General features: G+C 48.0%; 3 protein-coding genes across 4 annotated transcripts in view; 2 read left to right on the top strand and 1 right to left on the bottom strand.

The window, feature by feature from the left end:
- The first annotated feature begins 380 nt into the window (after positions 1-380).
- Dcdc2b (doublecortin domain containing 2B) lies at positions 381-6,056 on the top strand. Its single transcript, XM_028759999.1, is given in 9 exon segments — positions 381-1,927; positions 3,376-3,552; positions 3,787-3,861; positions 3,863-3,880; positions 3,882-3,926; positions 4,005-4,044; positions 4,619-4,707; positions 5,120-5,225; positions 5,949-6,056. Coding segments are annotated over 9 exon segments (849 nt in total). The 5' UTR covers positions 381-1,736.
- Positions 5,083-16,031, bottom strand: Tmem234 (transmembrane protein 234). Of its 2 annotated transcripts, none has more exons than XM_028760000.1 (5): positions 15,993-16,031; positions 15,585-15,736; positions 14,257-14,323; positions 6,956-7,048; positions 5,083-6,692 (listed from the first exon to the last, which is right to left on the bottom strand). In XM_028760000.1, exons 1-5 carry the CDS (start codon positions 16,006-16,008, stop codon positions 6,598-6,600), a joined length of 423 nt encoding a protein of 140 aa, XP_028615833.1. In that variant the 5' UTR covers positions 16,009-16,031; the 3' UTR covers positions 5,083-6,597. The 2 variants fall into 2 exon arrangements, with proteins under 2 accessions (XP_028615833.1, XP_028615834.1); XM_028760001.1 differs by having other exon boundaries at positions 5,083-6,689; positions 15,993-16,023.
- Positions 16,032-16,065: 34 nt separating this feature from the next.
- Eif3i (eukaryotic translation initiation factor 3 subunit I) overlaps positions 16,066-19,215 on the top strand; it is a 7,532-nt gene continuing 4,382 nt past the window's right edge. Inside the window, exons 1-3 of the mRNA XM_028759801.1 lie at positions 16,066-16,129; positions 16,234-16,326; positions 17,875-17,962. Coding sequence (XP_028615634.1) covers positions 16,127-16,129; positions 16,234-16,326; positions 17,875-17,962 — 184 coding nt within the window. The 5' untranslated portion in view covers positions 16,066-16,126. The remainder of the gene's footprint in view (positions 16,130-16,233; positions 16,327-17,874; positions 17,963-19,215) is intronic.

Genomic DNA, 19,215 nt, shown 5'->3' with positions numbered 1-19,215 from the left:
ATAGCCCCAGAGATTGCTTCTTGCTACTGATGGGCCTCCTCACGTTTGTTATCGCCACACTCCTCAGTTATGTGCCTCGGTGTGAGTGGACACCAGAAGACCCTCAGTGCCTGTAGCCTGGTGTGCTACTTACTGGGGGACAGCCACCCTATTGGGCAAATTTCCTGCAGATCAACATGAACTTTCACAAATTAATACTGTTTACATGAACTAATGACTATAGAATTGATTCATATAATTTAAGGAAGAAAGTTTGAGGAGATGGTTTTAGTTGTTTTGCCAGAAAGATGTAATAAAGATGCCGGGCAGTGGTGGCACACGCCTTTAATCCCAGCACTTGGGAGGCAGAGGCAGGTGGATTTCTGAGTTTGAGGCCAGCCTGGTCTACAGAGTGAGTTCCAGGACAGCCAGGGCTACACAGAGAAACACTGTCTCCAAAAAACAAAAAACAAAAACAAAAAACTAGATGTAATAAAGTTAGAGTCAAAAAGAGAATGAACCCCCTCCTCAGAATATTAAGTAAAGGCTGCATAATAAGGAACACAATGAATGTTCATAAATTACACTGAGAAGCGAAACAGGCTTGGGACAGATTTGTGATTGAGGAAAAACGTTCATCCTAGGTCAGGTCCAAGGATGCAGCCACAGGTATGCACTGTGATAAAGCAAGGCCATGTGAAACTGCTGCTTTGAACTTATGAGCTTATAGAATGAAACACTGCTTTGAACTCACTATCAACATCTTCTGAAACTCCCACTTTGTGTAAACATTTTATCTGTGAGGTATTTTATAAAGAATGTTTGTCTAAGAAGGTATAAAAAGGCTGAGAGAAAATTAAGTGGCTGTTGGGGCTCTGCTCCATCCACCATAGATATAGATATAGATTATAGATAGGTAGATTATAGATAGATAAACATGTATATATACAAATATATATCATATGTATGTCTATACGTATGTACATATGTGTATGTATATAAGTATTCATGTGCACTTGTGATATTGATGAAACAGGTGGTCAGGCCCAGTGTGTGTATGTGTCTGTGTATGACCTCTCTTATCTTTTTATTTCTGACCAGCCTCTTAAGAGTTCAGAGTTTCAGGCTGGGCATTCTTGCCAGCCACAGATAATTAAGTTTTGTTCCTGTAAATCGCCCACCACTGTTGGTGAGGCCTCTGTTGGCTGCTATTAGCACTGACCCCAATCTACACACCATACCTCATTGCTTTCCTCAGTTACCTGGTTGTCAGAACAGGCTTTTGGCAAGTTCTGAGCCTGTCTCCTTTTACCTCCTGCCTCTGACCAGGACAGATTCTGGGCCATCTGACATGGAGTGACATCTCCAGAACCAGCTAGCAACGTTGCCTAGGATGTTAGCCATCCTCCTTGGGTAACAGGCTCCAGGCTGACTGCCCTCTGTCTTAGCTGTTCAAAGGAGCCCAAGCCCTGAAGACGGACATCTCCCTCTTACTAAGCCTAAGGTCTGCCTTTCATAATGTGATCAGACCATGCTGGACAAGGTCTGGGGTTTGATCCCAACTGCAAAACAAACGAAAAAGTGATCATATCTATCCTGCTCCTGTGAGGCCTGTCAAGGGCAGACCTGAGACCAAGTTCAGGGAAATGCTTCCAAGGTGCTCACAGACTTCTTGGATAAGAGGGCAGGACTCCACTTTTGGCACATCTCCCTGCCCGGGCTTAGTTGCTTGGCAACAGCTCTGTCTGTGATATACCATGGCAGCCAAGAGGATACTGGTGTATTGAAATGGGGACACCTTCCCAGGCCACCAGCTGGTGGTGACCCAACACTGCTACCCCACCATGGTCTACACTCTTAGTGATGGCCACCCTGTCACCAACCTGGCTGACCTACAGAATGGAGGGCAGTATGTGGCTGCCAACTTTGAACGATTCCACAAGCTCCAGTGAGCGGGTTGGGGCTGGTTAAAGTGCCTGTGGAGGGCGGTGGGATTAATAAGTGTATCTAGTACTTACTTCAAGTCAACAGGCTTAGTCTTTCCAAAGCCTCGGGAGAGACTGTACTACCAGAGTGCAGAAGAAGCACATTGAGAAACTGGCCAGGGGCTATGTAAACAAATAAATTGAGTTGTAACTCGGGTTAAGTTCTGTTACTAAGATGTCCATCCATCACAACCAGGACAAGCCTATGAAGAGAAGTCTGTAAGTCGGATGTCTTTCTGAAGTCGTTTTTTTTTTTCTTGTTGTTGTTTAGTAATTACATTTATTTTTAAAGCCAGGCAGTGGGAGGCACACACCTTTTATCCCAGCCACTGCCTCTCTGGAGTGCTAGAATCGTTTTGTTTTGAGACAGGACTTGTATAACCCTGGCTGTCCTGAATCTCACTCTGTAGACCAGGCTGCCCTTGAACACAGAAATCCATCCACCGGCCTCTGCCTCCCAGATCTGGAATTAAAGGTGTGTGCCACTAATGCCTAGCCGGTGGAGTGCTAGAATTAAAGGCATATGCCACTATACCCATCGCAAAGTTGTCAAGGGCAAGGTCAACCTGGAGAATAGTCTCCTCAGACTAGCCATGGTGATGATAGTCTTGGCTATGATGGGCATAAACCTGGCTGGCCAAGGTTCACACTTCTTTAAGGTGACCTGGGATCTATCTGTCCTTTCAGCTATTTGCCTCCTGGGAGGAAACACCCAGATAGGAAGAACAGGCAACAACATGTAAGTCCTGTGGGGACACTGTAGCCTCTTGTCCCATCCCTCCTGGGACTGCTCTAATTTTGAGAAGGGTCCTAGAAGCAGCGAGAGCTGTCAGTTTCAGGAAGCACATCATAGTCATTCTTGAACCTGCTGTTGTCCTGGGTCCTGGGACTTGAGGACACTGGCCCTGGCTCAGTCCCAGCCTTTTACCTAATCTCCAAACCATGGTCCCCAAAGGAATAATTAGATAGTGACACATGAGGGCAGAGGACAGGAGTTATGTGGCCCAGGAAACAGATGCTCCTTTCAGAAACGTGTGACCAGACACATCTCCACTCACTCGCTCTCCTGCACAAGTTTGGGTCCTGTCTGCTCACCCCATGTTTAGAACCACCCAGTCCCAACCAAAGTCCTGAACTTCTGACTTGAAGAGCTGACTTGGTTTCAGGAGCCTTCCATGTCTCAGTGCCCATGTGATGGGACCTTTGGACAGTGGCTGCCAGCAGATACTCCCTGCTACATCCAGTGAGTGCCAACCTCAGGGAGTGGGGATATAGATTTGTGCCTACCTGAGGTCAAGAAAATGGGAGTGTTTTTTCCCCCTCAGGAGCTCCTATTACAAGTGGGAAGACTGAAAACTCAATATGTAAGTGGTTCTTGGACCACCTGTTCCCTACACTCCCTTCCACATAGGGAGTCTCGAGATCCTTCCCCTTACCTGGCTGTTCTTTGTCTCAGTGCGTTCAGGAATGGGGACCTGCTGAGTCCCCTCTTTAGTCTGAGGCCGTCCCAGACTGCCATCCAGGACTGGGAAACGGTGCTGAAGCTGCTGACTGAGAAGGCCATGTTACAGAGTGGGGCTGTGCGCGAGTATGGGACAAGGAGAATGCACCCCAAGGAGTGCCACTGTATCTGTCTGCTCCTCGGGATGAAAAGGCCAGGGGAAGGTGTGTACTCTCCAGCAGGACATCTTCCAGGGCAGAACCTAAGTTAGCTGTTGCCCGGCGGAGGACCAGAATCAGAAGGTCCTCTGATGGAGCTTAGTGCCTACTGGGTAGGAAGTGGCCTCTTGGCCACCAGCTTTCTTATTACCTCTCCTCGTAGACTCTGCACCCTTGAGGGGCTCCCACTGTCCACAGGGACTGCTCTGGTGAATGGCCATTACTATGTGGCTGTTGGAGGAGTTCAAGGCCCACCCGTGTGGACCTGCTGGTGCCCAGCCCCTCTCTGTCCAAGGGCTGCTGGTAGGTTTGTTTGAGGTAGAGGGTCACAGGTCACAGGAAGTGCCCTCTGAGTCACCTCTAACCTTCCTTTCACTGCAGGTGTCCTCCAAGCCTGAAGTAGAAAGCCCACAGGCAGAGGGTGGGTGCCAAGGGGAACAGCTACATGAGTGAAGGGGAGTGGCTGGCTGAGGACCCCAGCCTTACCCCATGCATCTGCTCAGCAAACATATGAAGCCAAGATTCCATTCCTCTCCCCTTTCTCAGGGGTGAGAACTGAAGTTCTCAAGCATAAGCAAAAAGACTCATCCAGGGTGGCAGTTACAGAGTCGCACATGCCATGCCAAATGCTTCATCACTAGACTGGATGTTGGAACTGGCTACTTGGCATAGCAGGGCCCAACTTTCCACTCACCCTCCCATTCCAGATTAGCCAATTCTTCCAGATGGGCCCAGTGAGCATGTGGCCCAAGAGCAGAAAGCAGACTGGTTTCACTGGGGATCTCTGAATGCCAGTGTCGATGACTGAACTATTCCTAGATAGACAGTCTGATAGGAATGAAGGCAGACAGGAAGGAAGGATACAGACTATGAAGAAGGCACATGGCCTCTCCCAAGCTTCCACAGGCAGCAGGGCACACTGAAGTGTAGACTGGGGAGCAAGAAAGGTGAGAGCAGTCAACATGTGAAGCTCTAGCCCAGTGTCCTATCTGTAGGTCCAGGGCCACAAGGCCCTGGTAGCCCAGCCTTCTCCAAAGGAGCCAAGAGAAACTGAGCCATCCAGTTTCTATGGCAGATCCCAGCAGTTCCTTCAGCCACAAGCTCCCTGCTCTCTCATTCACATCAGGCTAGGGGCCTAGGGTTGGCCCTTTGCATCACCACACCCGTTGTTTATACATGCTAGGAAAGCACACCAGTCTCCTCTGACGGGACATGTCTGCAGTGGGATGCTTCAGCAGAGCTATGTGCTGCCCCTCTACCGGCGTGCTCCTTGCCTCTTAGATTGACATCCCATGTTCACTGTTGTGTGCACATATGTACATGGGCACATATGTACATGCCACAGCCATGTAGAGGTCAGAGGACAACTCTGTGGAGTCAGTTCTCTTTCCACCTTCACACGGGTTGTCATCCTCTGAGGCATTGGAGACCGTGGACAAGGCTCAGGGGAACCAACTGGTATAGCGGGTGAAGGCACAGGAGGCTGAGGGCCCCAGAGCCTGGGTATCAGCCAATGTTGCCTGTTTATTAGGAGTTAAGGGAGTGTATGGGGCTTCTCTGTACCCGAGGAAGGGGACATCTGGGGCTTAGGAAGTGGATCAGGTAAGCCCATCACATTGACACTGGGAAGCCTTAAGATGGGCAGAGATCTGACCTAAAATCCACGGCGCATCTTCCTGGTGACTGAGCAGATATAAATCTGAAAGCCTGGCTTCCTGTTTTCCTTGTAAGGCGTTCAAATTTCCAGTAGGCTCCTTTCGTGTGTGGGGACCTCTGGCAGTCTATGCAAATTGGGCATACAGATAGCTCTATGTCTCCACACATCCACCAGAGGGCAGCAGAGACAGCAGTAGAGGCCTTGTCTGCACAACACCAGCCTGGGCTGTAGTCCCAACTACGGACCATGCTCCACCATTTTAAGAGCTGGGAGCTCCAGATACAAACTGGGGACAACTACTCCCAGCCACCTCTAGTCCCCAGCCCTCAGCAACCTGTTCTAGAGAAGCCATGCCTCCTGGGCTCTCAGTAAGTGAGGCCTCCTCAGTCACAGGCGAGCAAGTTCTATGGGGGCTACTTCCTTACGTGATCCCTGCCAGAGAAAGACTCCATTTAGGAGCAGGCTCATAAAATAAAATATTTGCTAAGCTTTGTTTGCTGTAGATTTACTGAAAGCTGCTACTGGCCAGATGTTTGCTGCAGCTAGGTGCTGCTCGCCACACAGCTGTCTACTTGAGGGACTGGCAGTTGAGCACTTTGCCCAGGGCCAGCTTGTTTTTCTTCCACCTGACATTCTGATGTGACCCTCTCCCTGAATCCCACCGTCAGTCAGCCAAAGCACTGGAATGGAGCTGTGGAGGCGTCCAGCCACTCCTGGTTGAGACTGCAGCCAGCCCTTCCCATGTAGTGGAGGCACTGTGGATGCTGACAGTCTAGAGCAGGTCAGGTAGTGGAGGCTGGGTAACACTGCCTCGGGTGGCAGCAGGAAGACAAGATGGCTGCAGGGCAGAGGCGCTGACGGTCTGTACAGTCTCCAGTGCCAAGTCCTTTTAATCCTTTTTGGTTTTGTTTTTGTTTTTTCAAGACAGAGTTTCTCTGTGTAGCCCTGGATATCCTGGAACTTGCTCTGTACCAGGCTGACCTCAAACTCACAGAGGTCCACCTGCCTCTGCCTTCTGAGTGCTAGGATTAAAGGCGTGCTCCACCATGCCTGGCTCCAGTGCTAAATCTCAACTGTGGGACCCAGTAAAGGTTATAAAACCTGCCCAGTGCTGTCCTTTGTCTGTTTGGGTTTTTGAGGCAGGGTTTCTGAGTAGCCTTGGCTATCCTGAAAACGTCCTCTGGACAGTGCATTTCTTATTGTGACCCCTGAGGTAGATGTGACCTGAGACATGAGAGAGGAGCTGGTGGGTCACTGTCTGCACCTCAGTGCCTAGCATCCGCCAAGCACAGCAGAGATGAAGGTGGGCTGGCCCACTCAAGTGCTCGACGGTTGGTCCTGGGTCTTGATCACCGAACTTGTGATGCACAGTGTGATTCCTGTGACGGTGAGTACCATGCCAGCCACTGCTTCTGAGATAAAGAAACCATCAAGGGGCTGGGGTCAGTGGGGCCAAGGAAGAAAACTAGATGGTGACCCCTGGTCCTGGTTCTCATCTCAGACTCTACCCCCAGATTGCTCAGGGAAAGGAGACTGAGGGCCACAAGCTAGCAGGAGAGCTGTGGTAGAACAAAGGGCAGGCCTCTCCTCGCCCACCCATGGGAGACAGAATCGGGATGTTCACATACTCCAAGGCCCACACAGCCATGCCCTGCCGTGCAGCAGCCCGACTTACCTTTCCCACCAACATCTTCTCCAAGGACCTTCCCAACCATCAGTGTGAAGACGATGGCCAGAGAGTTACAGATGGGCACAGCTAACGTCAGATCTGAGGAATCAGAACAAAAAAATCTCTAGATGCAAAGAGTGCCTTTCTTGGGATAAGACATTTGCAGCATGCCCTCCTCCCTCTCCCCTTATCACCATCAGCACCTATACACAGGACAGTCACAGTAACATTTTTAATTCAATCACTCTGGAAGCAGAAGCAGGCAGATGTGTTCAGGGCCAGGCTGGTCTACCTCAGGAGTTATCAGGGCCAGATAAGGTTAAAAGCAGAAGTTTAAGACTTCCTAGAAAGCTGGGCAGTGGTAGCACACGCCTTTAGCCCCAGCACTTGCGAGACAGAGCAGGCAGATTTCTGAGTTTAAGGCCGGCCTGGTCTACAGAGTGAGTTCCAGGACAGCCAGGGCTACACAGAGAAACCCTGTCTTGAAAAACAGAAAGACTCAGACATAATTTTTTCTCCAGGATAGCTGAGGCTACATAGCAGCATTGGGGAACATAGCTGCAATCGCAGCCATCAGGAGGCTGAGGCAGGAAGATCTCAAGTTTGAGGTCAGCCTGGGCCAAATAGCAAGACTATTAAAAAGGAGGGGGGGGACACTGGGAACACAGTCAGTAAAGTACCTGCTATGGACGCATAGAGATCTGAGTCTGGGTCACCCCAGCACTTGAGTGAAAGTTGGGAAAGGTCACACAGTGGCCTGCAGAGGAGATAAGGAGTCTTGGAGAGCGAATGAGTCAGAGGAGATGCTTGGGCATCTCACAGCTCTGACTGAGGTACTTCTTTATACAGGTTTCACAGAACACAGACAGACTAATGATTATCTAAGAAGTACAGATTATGTGTTTGATTTTTTATTACATGTCCAGGGTAACAAGCTCAGTCACAATTAGAAAATACAAACAGAACAGATTTTATTTTTATACTCAGCCCTCCAATGTAAAGAATCTAACGACTGTCTCCTGAAAGCAAACGTTTGTGATATGACAGCCTGCTTTAGGCTGGAAGTGTTTACAGTTTGAAAGCACTCCAGCCAAACAGAAAATGTCTGAACCGGTCTTTTTATGAATAGCAAATACTAATCCCTAACTTCTTTTATTATATCATTTCATCATCTACATTATAAAGTAGAAAAAGTTTAGTCTTGTCTATGGGATTCTATTCCTCCAGGAGTGTAACCTATTTGACCCCCTCCCCCCCATTTTAAAACTACATTTTCAGAGAGCTCTAAGCATATTGTAACTTACTCTCCTGGCCAGCCAGAGTTTGTCAAGTGTCTCTGTTCACCCTGCCTCGATCATATCATTTGAGCTAGCTCAGGGGTGGACACCCACGCAAACTCCTGTAGTAGTGGTGGACTCCCAGCTTATCTGTCAATCTCATCTGTGCTTAACAATCTCCAGGGTTAAAGACTTCCAAATAAGGCCAGATGAAGTTAAAAGCAGATGTTTAAGTTTAAGACTTCCTAGAAAGATTCAGACATAATGTTCTCAGGAAGACATAAAATGAATTATAATGCAGAAACTCCCAAGAAGGCAACACATAGAGACCAAAACCCAAAAGTGAGAAACACAAGGAGCAGTGAGCGTTCTGCTCAGCTTTGCTGGAGCTGTCAGACAGCTGTGCTGGCTTCATGACTTTTGCTGTTTCCAGTAGATATAGTAGCAGTGGATTTTCCACACAGAGAATGAGCTCATTTCCATAGAAGTGATTCAAGGCTCAGGGCTGAGGTCCAAATTACCTGCCTCCAAGTTCAGTGCTTCCTCAGGACTCTAGCACGAACACCTGACCTCCAAGGCCGGAGACCTGCCTGGCTGCTTTCTTCCTTCCTTTCTTTTTTTCCATTATTCATTCACTTTACATCCCTATTGCTGCCCCCCCCCCACACACACACCCTTCCCTTCTCCTCTGAGAGGGAGGACCTTAGAGGGAGGAGTACCTGTCAAGGATGGCCCTGGTATTGTTTGTGTTTTGATGTTAATTCCGCTCTCCTGGGAGGGGATGTGGACAAGGAGTGAGTCAGGTACTCAGGTGACTTCTTGTGAGCCAATCCCCTAATGAATAAAGGAGCCAATCACTGGGCAAGTAGAAGGGACTTTGGGTTGGATAGGGGAAGAAAGGAAGAGGAGAGAGAAATGGTCTTTTGGACATGGACAGCATGAGGACAAGATGTAGCTACTAGTGTCTCTTGGTTTCTATGGTGGATTCTCCACCGGAGGACTTAGATTTCATATAGATACAAGGTTAGGATTCTAGTTGTTGGACCCTGAGATTGAGTTACCATTGTTTCTGAACTAAGCTTGTGTGGTGTTTTCCTTCCCAGTACAACTACGGCAAGCATGAGTTTGCCAGATGTGCACCACAAAGGCCGTAGGGGTTTTGAAGCACAGGGCTGGCATGGTAGCAACCTGCCAGTGGGAACTTAGTGAGCTGGGTAGAGATATTTTGGAGCCCTGAGTCAGAGAATCTCCATGAGATGAAAACAGGCCGGTGAGACTCTGGGGCTGAGAGTAGCTGGGCATAGCGTGGAAACTTGCCATTCTTTTTAAATATTTCCCACTACAGAGCCCCACCCCAGTATCCTCCCACCCTGGCACATCAAGTCTCTGTAGGGCTGGGTGTATCCTCTCCCAGTGAGACCAGAGGGACTGTGGAGCCCAGTTAGAGGACTGGGATCCACAGGCAGGCAAGAGTTTTAGGGACAGCTCACTCCAGTTGTTGGGATCCCTTCCTCCCTTTCTTTAAAGATTTGTGTGTGTGTGTATTTTGCTTTTATGCATGTGTTGTGCATATCGAGGTCAGAAGAGAGTGTCAGAACCTTCTGGAATAGTGTGAGAAATCATGTGGTGCTGGAAATTGAACTAGGGTCCTCTATTATAAGAAGTTCTCTTAACCACTGAACCACCTCCCTATCCTAGTTAGATAATAAAAATAAGATCTTGACAAGTTCTGTAGCTCACACTTATCTCCAGCACTTAGGAGGCTGAAACAGGAAGACAGCCAGGAGTTCAAGGCCATCCTGGGGTATATCTAAATTCCAGCCTGAGCTACAGAGTGAGATCATTTCAAAAACAACAGCCAGGTATGCTTGTTAGTATTCTGTCTAAACTCCACCTCCACAGTTATTTGGCAACACCCAGGTATGCTCCTCCCCACAGTTACCTGGCAATAGCCAGGTAGGCGTGCCCACTATAAAAGGGGCTGCTTGCTTCCTTCTCTCTCTTACTTTCTTGCCTCTAGCCTCTCTCTGTCCCCTCGCTTTTCCCCTCTTCTCCCCCCACCTCATTTCCCTCCACCATTCCTCCCGTTTCTTTCCCCACCTTTGCCCTCTGTCCTGAATAAACCCCCTCCCCTTTGGAACCATTTGGTCTGGTGTTGTCTGTTCTAATCTGTGCACAAAAGTCTAACAATGCTGGCACACACTTTTAGTCTGAGCACTCAGGAGGCAGAGAATGTGTTATCTTTGGGAATTTGAGGCCAGCCTGATTTATATACCAAGTTCCAAGACAGCCAAGACTGTATAGAGAGAACTCAGCTCAAAACAAAACGAAAATAAGAGTGAGGTCTTTACCCTCAAAGAGAAAGGAGATCTCAAGGGCACAGGACAGACAGGCACTACAGGGCACAGCAGAATGAGCTCCCACAGTTATATACTCGCTGGGTGCTCTGTGCACTGTGACACATTTCCACAGCACTTACCACTTAGTATAAGGGAAACAGACTATAAAGTCATATACTTAAAAAGCTTAAGGTTTCTTTCTGTGTAGAGAGGCTGGAATGGGTAAGATGGCTCAGTGGGTAAGGATGCCTGCTGCCAAGCTGACTTTGGTTTATAGGAGTCACATGAAGGGCCAAATGCCAGAAGTTGTTTTATGACCTCAACATGTGCACAGGTACACCATCGCACTCACACACACATATACATCATAAATATTTTAAAATTACAAGGATCCAGAGTGATGGCGCAGAGAGTAAGAGCACTTGCTGGGTTTGTTCCTCACATATGGGGTCAGAACTCTCTCTAACTCCAGTTCAATGAGATCTGAAGCCCTTTTCTCACCTCTCTGGGAACCAAACACACACATAGTGTACATGTAGGCAAAATACACACATAAGATAATCTAAAGTTTTTTAAAATGCAATTTGCTCAAACCTTTTCTTTTTTTTAAAGATTTATTTATTTTATGTATATGAGTACACCACAGCTCTCTTCAGACACACCAAAAGAGCGCATCAGATCCCATTACAGATGGTTGTGAGCCACCATGTGGTTGCTGGGAATTGAACACAGGACCTCTGGAAGAGCAGTTGGTGCTCTTAACTGCTGAGCCATCTGTCCCGCCCTCTTCTTTTTTTCTTGAGGCAAATTTCTCCGGTAGCCCAAGCTAACTTCTCACTCTGTGGCTGAGGCTGATCTTAAGCTCTTGACTGTCGTGTTCTCACTCCCTGAGTACTGGGATTACAGGCATGTACCACAATGCCTGGCACCTCCAATTTTAATAAACACCCTAAATTTGATCCCTAACACTGAAAGACAAAAGCTTCATAAACAAGCTGGGCAGTGGTAGCTCACGCTTTTGATCCCAGATCTTGGGAGGCAGAGGCAGGTGGATCTCTGAGTTTGAAGACAGCCTGGTCTATAAAATGAGTTCCAGGACAGCCAAAGCTACACAGAGGAACTGCTTCCAAATACAATAAATAAAAATAAATAAATAACTTAAAAAATTTAAAACCTCATAAAAAGTAATGCCACCATGTGATTAGTAAGTTCTAAAGTCTTCCTAGGCAGGAGCTGCATTAGGCCAGAGGCTGGACACTTGGAATACCAACACCATGTGGAGGGCAGAGGACAACTAGCAAGCACAGAATCTCTCTTTTGACCTTGTAGGTTCCAGGGGTCAAAGTCTGGTCATCAGGCTTGCTGGTGGGTGCTGTTACCTGTGGACCCCTCTCCTTTGTTTTTGTAAGATGGCTCTTAAGTATCCCAGGCTGCTCCTACTAAACTTGTTTATCAGCTGAGGATGGCTCTAAATTTCTTTTTTTTTTTTTTCGAGACAGGGTCTCTCTGTGTAGCCCTGGCTGTCCTGGAACTCACTCTGTAGACCAGCCTGGCCTCAAACTCAGAAATCCGCCTGCCTCTGCCTCCCAAGTGCTGGGATTAAAGGCATGTGCCACCACTGCCCAGGCTGGCCCCAAACTTCTGATCCTTCTGCCTCTACCTCCTAAGGACTAGAAGGTAACCACCATAAGGGTTTCTGGGAGCTGGGGTGGAGCCCAGGGCTTCATGCATGCTGGGTAAGCACTCTTATCAAACGAGCTGCAGCCCAGCCTAGCAATTCAAGTCTTATGGATACTGACTCTAGCTGAATCTCAAAGTACCCAATCTAGAGGCTGTCTTCTCAGGTTCTTTCCTCCTCTTGGGGCTCTGGTCTCTAGGATAGGCAAAAACACAGCAAGGAGACTTTTGCAAAAGTTCAAGGGCAAAAATCCTTAGTAAGGGGTGGGGTAGAGTTTCTTGTTAACTTTTTTGAGACAGCCTGGCCTAGAACTCACTAAGTATCCCAGGACATACTACGTATCCCAGGATGTCTATGAACTTGTGGCTCTCTTCCTGCCTTAGCCTCTAAGTGCTGGAATTACAGGCATGAGGCACCAGGCCCAGCTTATAACCATTAATATGCAGCTGGAGGAGAGAGAGAAAGCGAGTGCAGTTATACTGGGACAGCTTTTATTTTAAAACTTATTTATGACTGGGCAGTGGTGGCGCACGCCTTTAATTCCAGCACTTGGGAGGCAGAGGCAGGCGGATTTCTGAGTTCGAGGCCAGCCTGGTCTACAGAGTGAGTTCCAGGACAGCCAGGACTACACAGAGAAACCCTGTCTCAAAAAAAAAAAAAAAAAAAACAACTTATTTATGCATGAATATTCTGTCTGCATAACAGGAGAGCATATAAGATCTCATTACAGATGGTTGTGAGCCACCATGTGGTTGCTGGGAATTGAACTCAGGATCTTTAGAAGAGCAGCCAGTGCTCTTAAATCACTGAGCCATCTCTCCAGCCCCTTTACTGGGACAGTTTTACAGAAGCAGGTTGCAGGTGAGAACAGAACAAGCCAGAGAAGGAGAAGGAGACAGAAGATTAGAACAGATTGCCAGAGTTAGTTTGAGGCTAATCAGAGCAATTAAATAGAAGCTGAGAGAAGTCAGTTTGAATCAGTCAGCATGGAGAGGAGTTTTGAGCCAGAACAGCTGAATTGAACCAGACAGCCCGAGTTCAGAGAGAACTAGAAAGGGTAAGCTTATTTAGCAGTAAGCCTCCAAGTGACAATTACATCAGGCAAATAAAAAGTACATTTACAAAGGCAAGCATAATAAACTGCCCATCATCTCCATGACTATAAGCATGTTTGTTTCAGAAGATCATAATATAAATAAAATATACAGCTTGATTTAATAGGATAGGAATAGTCAATAAACACTTGGAGAAAGGATATTGATATTTATTGAGCCTCTCTTGTATGTCAGGTACTCTGCTAGATTCTTCTCATAGACTGAACTAATCTTCACAATGCTATGAATCTCACTATATAAGGCCAAGATTCAAATAAAGGACTTACTCTAGGCCAGGCAGGTAGTATATGGGGGACCAAAGCATCAGCACATCACTTACATGGGTGTTTGGTGAACACCTACAATCCTAGCACTCGGAAGACAGAGGTACAGGATCAGGATTTGGAGGCAGTCTGAGTCACATAGTGAGACTCTACCCCAAAAACAACAAAAAGGGGCTGGTGTGGCCACTCGGTGGGTAAAGGCACTTGCCATCAAGACTGATGGTCCTAGCTCATTACTAGAATCTACAAGATAAAAGGAAAACCTAAAACTTGTCCTCTGACCAAACACATTAGAACACATGTGCACACACAAGTACACACACAAAATAAATCTAAGAAAACAAGTTAAAACAATCATCAAACAAACAGAAAAAGTATCAGGAAAACCCCTCCTCCCAAATATTAAAAGAGGTCAGCACTTACGAGACCACAGTGAACCTTCCTTCTGCTGCTGCACAGGACTGTCAGGCCAGCCTTAGTGACTGGCCTCTCACTCGGGTACACCCACCTCACTGCCTGACTCACAGAAGGACCAGAAACAGGTGCTCTCCCTCACTGACAGGTGCCAGGTGTTTCCGATTCCCTTTGTAAAAATATGGCTTCCACCCCAGAGAAGACCCAAGGCAGAGACCCACCTGTTGATGCCAACGTCAAGTAGTACAGAAGGGAGCCACTCTGATTGAGGAGAAAGGGCATCAGGTACTAGAAAGAGGAGAAACCTGTCTGTTATCGCCTGCGTTTGCAACAGACTTCTCGGTTCTCAACCTTCCTAATGCTGTGGCCCTTTAACTCAGTTCCTCATGTTGTGGTGACCCCAACCATAAAATTGTTTTCATTGCTACTTCATAACTGTAATCTTGCTACAGCTATAAACTGTAATGTAAGTATCTGATATGCAGGATGTCTGGTATGTGACCCTTTCCAGTTGCTACCCAGTTTGAGAACCCCTGTTCTGGCTTAGGCCTTTCCCACAGGGGTTGGGATGGTTACAAATGCTCAGAGATGCTCATGTATTTGAGGACCCTTTAGAGCAAAGAGAGAAACACATTCAGTGTACTCTATTGCCTTAAATGCCCACTCCCTCGTCGTGGCCAGTTCTCATCTTCCACAGGTATAAGGCCTTGAGTGACAGTGTTACCCCTTCCAAGAAGCCCACTCCACATCCTCCATCTCTCTCCTCTGAATTCACATAACACTTTATCTGTACCTCTCTCCTTCCGGCTAACCCTCAGAGTGCTGCGTATCTAGCTAGCTTACACCGGCAGCAGTAGGCAGGTTGGAGGCAGTTCTCGACCGCTTTCCTTATGTTCTATCCCAGGGCAAGGTGAGCCCAAAGAAAGCTTCTGGAAAGGCTCCAAATAGTTACATACTTGCTAGGGTGACAATAACATTAAGAGTAGTCCTGGAGCCTGGCAATAGTGGTGCTTTTAATCCCAGCGCTCAGGAGTCAGAGGCGGGCTGATGTCTGAGTTCGAGGCTAGTGAGTTCAGGATAGCCAGGATTACATAGAGAAACCCTGTCTCCCAAAAACAAAAAACAAGAACAAAAAGCAAAAAAAGTCATAGATTAAACATGTACGCTGTATTCGGCCCAATGCTGTCTTATGTGTCTTAACCTCATTTCTTATATCAGCCCTATACATGGGTTATCATTAAAATTTCCATTTTGCCGGGCGGTGGTGGCGCACGCCTTTAATCCCAGCACTTGGGAGGCAGAGGCAGGCGAATTTCTGAGTTCGAGGCCAGCCTGGTCTACAGAGTGAGTTCCAGGACAGCCAGGGCTACACAGAGAAACCCTGTCTCGAAAAACCAAAAAAAAAAAAAATTTCCATTTTACGGATGATGAAGCTGAGACACACAGGATAAATGACTCTTCCAGGAGCTTCTAGTGAGCTTGGGAATCTGGCCGACCAGTGACCAAACGCTCAGCGTTTCCTCCAAGGGAGCTAGCTCCACAGACGCACCTCAGTATTCGAGAAGAGAGTCTTCATCTCCTGCAATAGCTGCCGGGCCCACGTCTGCTCATGCACCTGCTGCAGGCCGGAGGAGGCCCGCTTCAGCAGCGGCTGCGTGCCACCCCACAGTGCGGCCACCAGCACCAGAGCAAGCACCTGCCCTGAAAGCAAAGGGTCAGTGAGTCACCCGGGCCCTCTCTGGCCTCCTCCAGCCCGGCTGACCGGCTCCATCTCCCTCCCGCGCTTTCCACGCCGGCCTACGATAGGTTGGGAGGACCCGCCGGAAGGCAGCGGAAGTGAGTCTGGGAGACCAGGGTGCGTGGCTTAGCATTCCTGGGGTTCGGAGATGCGAGGGGAGCCAGAAAAGGTTCCCAAAGTTAGAATAGAGCCCGCGGAGGGGCGGGGCCAGCTACCCACCCAAGGACGCCGCCATGGAAACGCCGGGCCCTTCTACTTCCGGGAGCGAGAGGGCGGAGTCCCCGCATCCGGAAATCGTCCCAGTCTTCTTCCGGTCCTACTCACATTGCCTCTCTCCTCGCGTCACCGCCAGGATGGTGAGTTCCAGGCATGGGGTGCTGCTGTCGCGGTGGGGGTGGGGGGCCCTCAGTAGGTTTGGGACTAGGTTCCCGGCACTGACACTTCGGTTCTGTCCCCACAGAAGCCCATCCTGCTGCAGGGCCATGAGCGGTCCATCACGCAAATCAAGTACAACCGCGAAGGGGACCTCCTCTTCACTGTGGCCAAAGACCCTGTGAGCGACTGCGGGCGGGCGGGCGGGCAGGGCACCCGGAGGGGCGAGTTTCGCGCCGCCGGGACTGTAGGTGAACAAGGTTTGCTGCCGGAGGGAAATTTCTCTGTGAAGCAGGGGAAACCACCCATACCGGGGTAGGTTAGCGACAGCATTCCGCCAGGGAAATCTGGAAGAAGTTGGTGGATGAAAGGAAAGAGTACCCAGGGAAAGAAAACTAAGAGACTGTGGAAGGGGACCTAGGGACAGGACAGGGTCAACTGCTTGGCTTAGTCTGTTCAGTCCCACGTTTATTCCCTTTGGGTACTGTCATTTTCACATGGAGGCAGTAAACTGATGGTTAGCAGTGGAGAGTCTGAAGTCAGAGCTTGATGTAACTCCTAACTCCTACTAACACCTACTAGCAGTGAGACTTTGAACACGACATTTAACCTTTCTAAACTACAGTTTTCCCTTTGAGTAAAACATGGAGACTTTAAGTAGCTCCCTCAGCAAAGTGAGATCATTCCTGTAAATAGTTTTGCACTGTTCTGTGTATGTTAGTCACTTACGCTTAAGTTTCATAGACATGCTTTTATTGGAGCTTCAGTGCTGGCTTTTGAAGAAAGCTGTTGACAAGGGTGGGGTATCTGTCCAAGCTGGCCTGCACCTCTCCATCCTCCTGGTCTTGGGAACACAGATGTGTGCTGTCACACACAGCACCTCCCAGTCCTTTTTTAAAAAAATTGTGTGTGTGTGTGTGTGTGGCCGTCTGTAATGATTTTGTTTATTTTATGTACATGTGTGCTTTCCTGCATTGTATGTCTGCGTAGCATGTGTGTGCTTGGTGCCTGTGAAGGCCAGAAGAGTATCAAATCCCCTGGAACTGCAGATACAGATTGTTGTCAGCCATCATGTGGGTGTTGGGAACCGAACCCAAGTTGTCTGGAAGAGCAGCCAGGACTCTTTAAGCTCTGAGCCATCTCTCCAGCTCCCCTTGTCATTTAAAGGAAAGAATTTAAGTGTATTTAAGATCACACAGTGAGCCGGGCGGTGGTGGCGCACGCCTTTAATCCCAGCACTTGGGAGGGAGAGGCAGGCGGATTTCTGAGTTCGAGGCCAGCCTGGTCTACAGAGTGAGTTCCAGGACAGCCAGGGCTACACAGAGAAACCCTGTCTCGAAAAACCAAAAAAAAAAAAAAAAAAAAAAAAGATCACACAGTGAGCTAGTGACAAAGAACTGGAGCCCATGCGTGCTTACTGTCATCCGGAGTCAATTGAACAGGACCTGAAAGGTTTTTTTTTAAGCTGGAACTCAACCTGGCCTTTGACTCTTCTGAATCCAGACAGAAGCATATGAGGGTGCTATTGCAGGCCTGCCTCTTCTACTGTTTGTGTTAGGAAAGGTTGAGAACCCAGGAGCGGTCTTTTTAGTCAGCTCTCCCCCACTGTAAGTGAGCAGAAGCAGACTTGGCTTGGCTAGAGCTTGCAGAGGGTCTGAGCTTGGTTAGTGCAAACTAAGCTATTGATTTTTCTGGGATGTGACCTGTCCTGTCATTTTACTCTTTCCAGATCGTCAATGTGTGGTACTCTGTCAATGGCGAGAGGCTAGGCACCTACATGGGCCACACTGGAGCCGTGTGGTGTGTAGATGCTGACTGTATCCTTTTTGCCGTGGATCAGCCATCCTTGGAGATGCTGACTTTGAGGTTGTGACTCTGGCATGCTATAGTGGTCTTAAGAATAACACTCCCTACTCCCAGGTGCTTCATCCTTTGGGAAAATAGGACACATTCAAGTTTGGGAACTCAGAGGTCAGGAAACTCTGGGGTAAAAGTGAGAAAGGCTCTTTGGGACTGAACTGGGAGATGCTTTGATGGCTTGCAGGAGGACATGGGCTAGGTGGACTATGTATTTCATTTGTATATGTGTATATATGTGTATATATGTGTATATATGTGTATATATGTGGATGTGATGAACCTGTGTGTGCAGGTGCAGAGACGAATGGAAGCCAGCAGTCACCATCAGGTCTTGTCTTAAGTCATTCTTCAACCTTTTTTTTTTTTTTTAATCTTTTTTATCATTTCTCATTTCCTCTAAAGATAGTTTTATTTGTATGGGTGTTTTGCCTGCATATGTGTACCATGTGTGTACATTGCTAGCCATTTTCCTTTAAATGACAGAGGGCATCAGATCCCTTAGAACAGAAGTTATAAATGGTTGTGAGCCACTATATGGGTGCTGGGAACCTAGCCAATGCTCTAACCAATGAGCAATCTCTCCCAGCTTTCTTTTTTTGGGGGGGGGGGGTTTGTTTTGTTTGTTTGTTTTGTTTTCAAGACAGTCTCTCAGTATGGCAGTGTTCGTTGTCCTGGAACTCTCTGTAGACTGCGTAGGCCTCAAGAGATCCAACTGTCTCTGTTTCCCAAGCATGGGATCAAAGACATGAACCACTGCTTGGCTCCAACTTGTTTTTTGAGAAGAAAACAAAAACAAGTTTTTCTTGAGTCTGTAGCTACCTGATTATCTGGACTTGGCCAGCCAGTCACTTCCTGTCTTCATCGCTCAGCACTGGAATTACAGCCACACCAGAGTCTCTGTGTGGACGCCAGGAGCTGAGCTGAGGTCCTCAGATTTGCACACAGAGCGTTTTACCCTGTCTCCCCAGCCCTAGTCATTCTTATTTCTTCTGTGTCCAGGAGTGATTTGCCTGGTTTGTGTATGTGTGCCTAGTGCCCTTGGAAGCCACAAGTGGGCACTGGATCCCCCTGGAACTAGAGTTGGGAACCACCACGTGGGTGCTGGGATTCTAACCTGGGTCCTCCAGAAGAGTAGCCAGGGCTCTAACCACTCAGCATCTCTCCAGCCCAAGTCATATTTCTTTTTTTTTTTTTTTTTTTTTTTTTTTTT

This window comes from Grammomys surdaster, unplaced genomic scaffold (assembly GCF_004785775.1).
Source record: "Grammomys surdaster isolate TR1022 unplaced genomic scaffold, NIH_TR_1.0 126313, whole genome shotgun sequence".
Lineage (NCBI taxonomy): Eukaryota > Metazoa > Chordata > Mammalia > Rodentia > Muridae > Grammomys > Grammomys surdaster.
This window is presented reverse-complemented; position numbering and strand designations above follow the sequence as displayed.